Below are 6,000 nucleotides of genomic sequence, written 5' to 3' on the forward strand. Positions count from 1 at the left end.
TTGATGCCATGATAGTGGGGTGGGGGGAAGGAAGCATTAAAGAACTAGAGGAAAGTTGTATGTTTCATCGGTGCTGTACTGCACCCTGACTAGCTCATCTCTTCCTTGTGACTCTTCTGTAAGGGGATGTCCAATTGTCTACAGATGGATTTTGGGTCTCCACTCTGCCCTCCCCCTCATTCACATCCATATGATTTTTGCTCTGGGTCTTTGATGCCTCATGATCACACAGACTGGTGTGCTTCTTCCATGTGGGCTTTGTTGCTTCTTAGCTAGATGGCTCCTTGTTTATCTTTAAGCCTTTAAGCTTGAAGATATATTTTTTGATAGCCGGGCCCTATCAGCTTTTTTCAGAACATTTGCTTATGCACCCATTTTGTGTTCAGTGATCATGTTGAGAAGGTGAGCATCACAGAATGTTGGGTTATTAGAACAAATGTTCTTGAGTTGAGGGAGTACTTGAATAGAGGCTCAATGGCTGTCTGCTACCTTAATATTAACATATAAATATATGTGCATAAGTCTATTTCCATATTGCTATATATAAATATATTTACATGTGTACATGCCTCTATTTAGACCTCATAAAGGTCTTTTGCCTCCTAGTTCTTTCCATATTTCTTGATTTTAAGTCATTCAGTATTCACTTGTTTTGTTTGCAAAACTGCCTCTTGGCTTTCGAACAGGTTCCAAATGAGCACAGTGGAATGTTCTGAAATTCTTATTCTTCATAATATCCACAGTATGTTATAATACACACAGTCAGATGCCTTTGATAGTCAATAAGACACAAGTAAGCGTCTTTCTGGTATTCTCTGTTGTCAGTCAAGACCCTTCTGAGATCAGCAAGGATATTCCTTGCTCTATGTCCTCATCTGAATTCAAGTTGGATTTTGAATTACTCCAGAAAACTTTCACTGGCATGTGATATTAATAATAATATTGTGTGATAATTTAAACTTTCTGTTGTGTGATCATTCATTAGAATGGGTACAAATATGGATCTCTTCCTGTTGTTTGGCCAAGTTGCTGACTTCCAAATTTCTTGGCTTAGATTCTTCGACTAGTGAAGGCTTTCAGCACTGCCTCAGTTTTTAAAAACATGTCATTGGTGTTTTGACAATTCCTGGAGTCCTGTTTTTATAGAATGTGTTCAGGGCAGCTTGGACGTCTTCCTTCAATACTCTGTTTTTGATCATATGCCACCTCTTAAAATGGTTGAATATTGAAGGCCTTTTTGGGGGTACAGTGTCTGTATATTCCTTCCATCTTATTTTGATGCTACCCACATCATTCAATATTTGCGTATAAAATTATTTCATTATTGAAACTCAAGGAAAATTTCCCCTTTGGTTCTTTAGCTTGAGTTTTGATGAGCACATCCTTCCTTTTGTTCATCTAACTCTGGGTTTTTGTATATGTGTACAAAACATTTTGTACACTAGTTTTATTTTGGTTTTTTTGGGGTCATGCATTGAAGTCCCCCCCCCCCACCTACATTATTTCTTCTATCCACTTTAGCTATTCTATATTCAACAGTAAGTCTCAGAGTCTCTCAGGGCATTTTTTTGGTCCTTTATTTTTTATGATTATTTGTTTTCTCCATAAATGATGCCATGTTGAAATTCATCTCATCTTGGATCATTTGTACTCAATTAATCAAATCTACTTTTGAGATGTCTGTAAATTCAGGTGGGATCTACTCAAATTTGTATTTTGGCTCTCATGAACTTGTTTTGTTTTTATTCAACTTCAATCTCAATTTACATACAAGCAATTCATGGTGAAATTCAGCCTTGCTTTGGCTGGTGATGTTGTTCTACTCCATTATCACTTCACACAGATATAGTCCATTGGACTTTTATGTCTTCCATCTGGTGAGGATTATGTGCATAGTCACCATTCATGATGTTGAAATACGGTATTTGCAACGAAGAAGTTGATTTTGCAAAATTCTATCATCTTCCATGGCTTTGTTTTGCTCACCAAGGCCATATTTTCTAAGTCCTGATCCTTCTTTGTTTCCAAGTTTCACATTCCAATTTACAGTTACTTTCTATGCATCTTGATTGCATATTTGATCAATTTCAGACCGATGAAGGCAGCAGAACTCTCCAGTTTCTTCCTCACTGACATTAGTGGTTGGTGTGTAAATTTGAATAGTAGTTGTATTAACTGGTCACCCATGTAGGCATAGAAATGTCATCCTGTCACAGACGGTATTGTATTTCTAGACGGATCCTGAAATGTTCTTTCCTGATGACGACTGTGATACCCTTCCTCTTGAATTGTCCATTCTCATCATAATACACCAGATCGCCCGATTCAGAAAGTCCAGGACCAGTCCATCTAAACTCATTAATGCCTAGGCCACTGAGCTTTACATATCTTTGCAGCAAAGGTAAGTACACATATACAAATATCCTTTGCCAGACCTATGAATATTCAGGGCTACACTCCCATTCCCTCTCCCATTCCTGTTCAGCCTTCATGTCTCTCCAAGCCTAGGGCACTGATTTTTATGTGCTGGTTTCATTTTTGATGGCTATCGCATTTCCTGGATTCATTCGTCATTCAGTCCATGCTATGATTGTTTGTCGATATTTACAGCTGTTTTCTTCTCTTTGGCTCATGCCCCCTCAGCAACGGAAGGCTCTGAAAGCTCTAACAGCACCCATGCCATTAGCGTTGACCCTGCTTTGAGAAGGGAGCTCTTTCCCAGCTGCATTCTGCGTGCCTTCCTACCTGAAGGCCCCGTCTCCCGGCACTATAGCAGACAGTGCTCTCTGCTATTCCTAACGTTTTCAGGGAAGGCCCCGTCTCCCGCACTGTATCAGACAGTGCTCTCTGCGATTGCTAACGTTTTCAGGGAAGGCCCCGTCTCCCGCACTGTATCAGACAGTGCTCTCTGCGATTGCTAACGTCTTCAGGGAAGGCCCCGTCTCCCGCACTGTGTCAGACAGTGCTCTCTGCGATTGCTAACGTCTTCAGGGAAGGCCCCGTCTCCCGCACTGTATCAGACAGTGCTCTCTGCGATTGCTAACGTTTTCAGTGGTAATCCCTCAGAAGTGAACTGGCTGTTCTTTCTTTCTGGTGCTTCACCTGGAAACTGCTGAAATCTGTCCACCATGGCGTATGGGGACTCTGCTGGCATCTGCAATACTGGAGACATAGTGTCCAGTCTCACAGCAACACACCAAGCCCTGCAATAAGACAAACTGACAGACGAGGGCTGGTAATATGCACAAGGGTAAGAAAAACATACGCTACAAAATGCCACAAACCCTCATTAAGCAAAAATATCAAAATATGAAGCTATGATTTCTCAACATGTCATCCACCAGGTTTTACATACTTCTGAAGGGAGTGTTTCCATCTCTCCCACCCTTCCCTGAAGAATTCTGCATATTTCTATTGATTCCAGGCCCAATTGGAAGTGTTGACATCCTTGAGGGACCCAAATCATGTTCCCTTTAAATGTTCTTTGAGTATTGGAAACCGAAAGATGTATGAAGGGGCAAGATCAAAAGTGTTGGGTGGATGGGGTAAGGTTTCCCAATGAAATTCTTGTAGGACAGGCCTGGCTGCCCTTGAAGAATGAGTAGGTGCACTGTCATGATGGAAAAGGCACACAAAAAAACAAAAAACATCAGCGCAGCTTTCCTGGCCTATGATCGCAAAGTAGTTTTCAATTTTCTTTAATTTTTATAATAATGAGACCCCATGAGCATCCTAACAAATGAATAAGGACCTGTCTTGTACATTTGTTGGCTGGATGAATTTCTACAAAGCAGATAATGGGCCCAGATTCTTGCTGTCGCCTGCTAACATTTTATTTTGAAAGAGAAGCCCTCTCACATTTGTTGATGAGATCGCTTTTATGCTTCTTGTGCCTTTGGAAGGATGAAGCATCTGAATCCTGTTTTAAGGCACAGAGAGAGCTCATTGTCACAGGGTCCCGTCACCTGATGCTTTTCTTTACACACGTGAACACGAAAGGTAATTATGAGCTGAACAGGTGTCAGCTATTTCTACCCATGTTAACGCTATCAAACATTTTAATGTCATCGACTGAATTAATTGAGGATGATATTGTTGATAATGATAGCTATCTTTATTGCATACTTACAAAACTTTCAGCTCAGTACTAAGCACCTACGAGGCAATAAGTCATTTAAACCTAAGAACAGACCTTCTGGGAAGATACCAGAGTTAAATGAGGCTCAGAGAAATCAGAGTAACCTGCCTGAGGTCAAGTGGATAGTGAAGGCGCCCGTAAGCAAACCAAACTGAGCACAATTAATCAGGAAGAATGACACCTAACGGTCTGCGCTTCAATAAAGTTAATAGCTGTGCCAATACTTAGGTTATTGTCCTTTAACTGGGGCCTCATTCATGAGTCAGTTTTATCTTTAGCACGTGTTAGCTTGCTCTCCTGCATACACAAAATCTGTGAACTTTATAACAATAACAAGGAAGCAAAAACACCCATAGTTGTTGAATTTCTTTCTAGAATTTCTAACGATTAGGATTATCTTCTTATGATCTATTGCAATTACTGCTTGGCACATGATTCCTAAAGAAAACATGCCAAGAAGTATTATTGATGTTGGTATGCTGGAGGCCGCTGCTAGTAACAGTCCCGCCTGTCTCCCGAGAGACATCGATGTGTTGTTAGTAGCACAAAGACCAACCTGTTTTGAGGGTTAAATCAGAAAATCAATAAGGCCTGATAGCTAGACAACATAGTTAACAGAGAAATCTACAAAATATTGACTTAATGATATGAAGAGCTTTGAGACAGAAACACACACATCCAAGATTTCCCAAACAATCTGACCCGCAGAAGCACGTGTGTCGCAGACCACTCACCATCATAAGTGTATATGTTGATGTTGCGAGGTTCTGGGTAAAAGCAAGAGCAGATCAGTGACAGCATGGACAGCTCCTTCATTTTTTCCTTGTAGGCTGAAATCAAAGACTGGACATTAGTATCTTTTATTTTCTGGCTTTCTTTTGAAAGCTTCTTTGCATTTGTATCGTAATTACAATTCCTGGCAGAATTAATTTGGCCAGCTACACACCTTCTTGGCTTTCTTTTGTAGAACATATTAGAAAATTTAAGTACACATTCCTGTTTTTTTAATCAGTAGTGTAAAAATACCAAACACGTTGACTTATAGTGACACTACAGGCCAGAGTTGAACTGCCTCATTACAGTTTCGAAAGTCGTAACTCTACAAAAGCAGACTGTGACGTCTTTCCTCCTTACAGCATATGGGGGGTTCAAACCACCAACCTCTGAGTTAGCAGTTGAACCCTTAACCACTGAGCCTGTAGGCTCCTCGAATGAAAATACCCACTGCCATCAAGTTGATTTGGACACACAGTGATCCTACAGGGCAGAGTGGAATGACCCCATGGATTTTCTAGGTTGTAAATCTTCCCAGGGGCAGACAACTTTCTCTTCCTCCAGCAGAGCTGCTGGTGGGTTTGAACTGCTGACCTTACTTGTAGTTAGTTCACATCCATTGCTGTAACCCATTGCACTACGAGAACTCCTTGCATATAATTACCCAAACTCAAAACTCACTGCCTTTGAGTTGATTCCAACTCCGAGCAACCCTATAGGACAGGGAACACTACCCCGTGTGGGGTTCTGGGACTGTAACTATGGGAGGAGAGAGTCCCATCTTTCTCCCACGGAGCAACTGGTGGTATCAAACTGCTGACCTTGAGGTTAGCAGCCGATGGGTAATCCACTATGCCACAGGGCTCCTTCCATAAAAATACAGAGGATATCAATTCCATATGATAGTAGATTTGGTAACAAATGAAAGAATGAGATAAAGAAAGGAAAGCAAAAGAAATCAAGATCCAGTTGTATAAGGAGGCAGAGAAGAGAGAGAGAAAGAGATAAAACAGGCAAAACTAGCAAGGAGATAAGCCAGTTGGTATTGAGCCCACCCTGGATCCTGGTGACCCTGTGTATGTCACAGT

The 6,000-nt window shown here is 41.0% G+C and overlaps 1 protein-coding gene across 1 annotated transcript in view; it reads right to left on the bottom strand.

Moving 5' to 3' along the window:
• STMN2 (stathmin 2) overlaps positions 1-5,110 on the bottom strand; it is a 29,981-nt gene extending 24,871 nt beyond the window's left edge. The window contains exon 1 of the mRNA XM_075550834.1: positions 4,873-5,110. Coding sequence (XP_075406949.1) covers positions 4,873-5,110 — 238 coding nt within the window. The remainder of the gene's footprint in view (positions 1-4,872) is intronic.
• Positions 5,111-6,000: the final 890 nt, after the last annotated feature.

This window comes from Tenrec ecaudatus, chromosome 5 (assembly GCF_050624435.1).
Source record: "Tenrec ecaudatus isolate mTenEca1 chromosome 5, mTenEca1.hap1, whole genome shotgun sequence".
Classification (NCBI taxonomy): domain Eukaryota; kingdom Metazoa; phylum Chordata; class Mammalia; order Afrosoricida; family Tenrecidae; genus Tenrec; species Tenrec ecaudatus.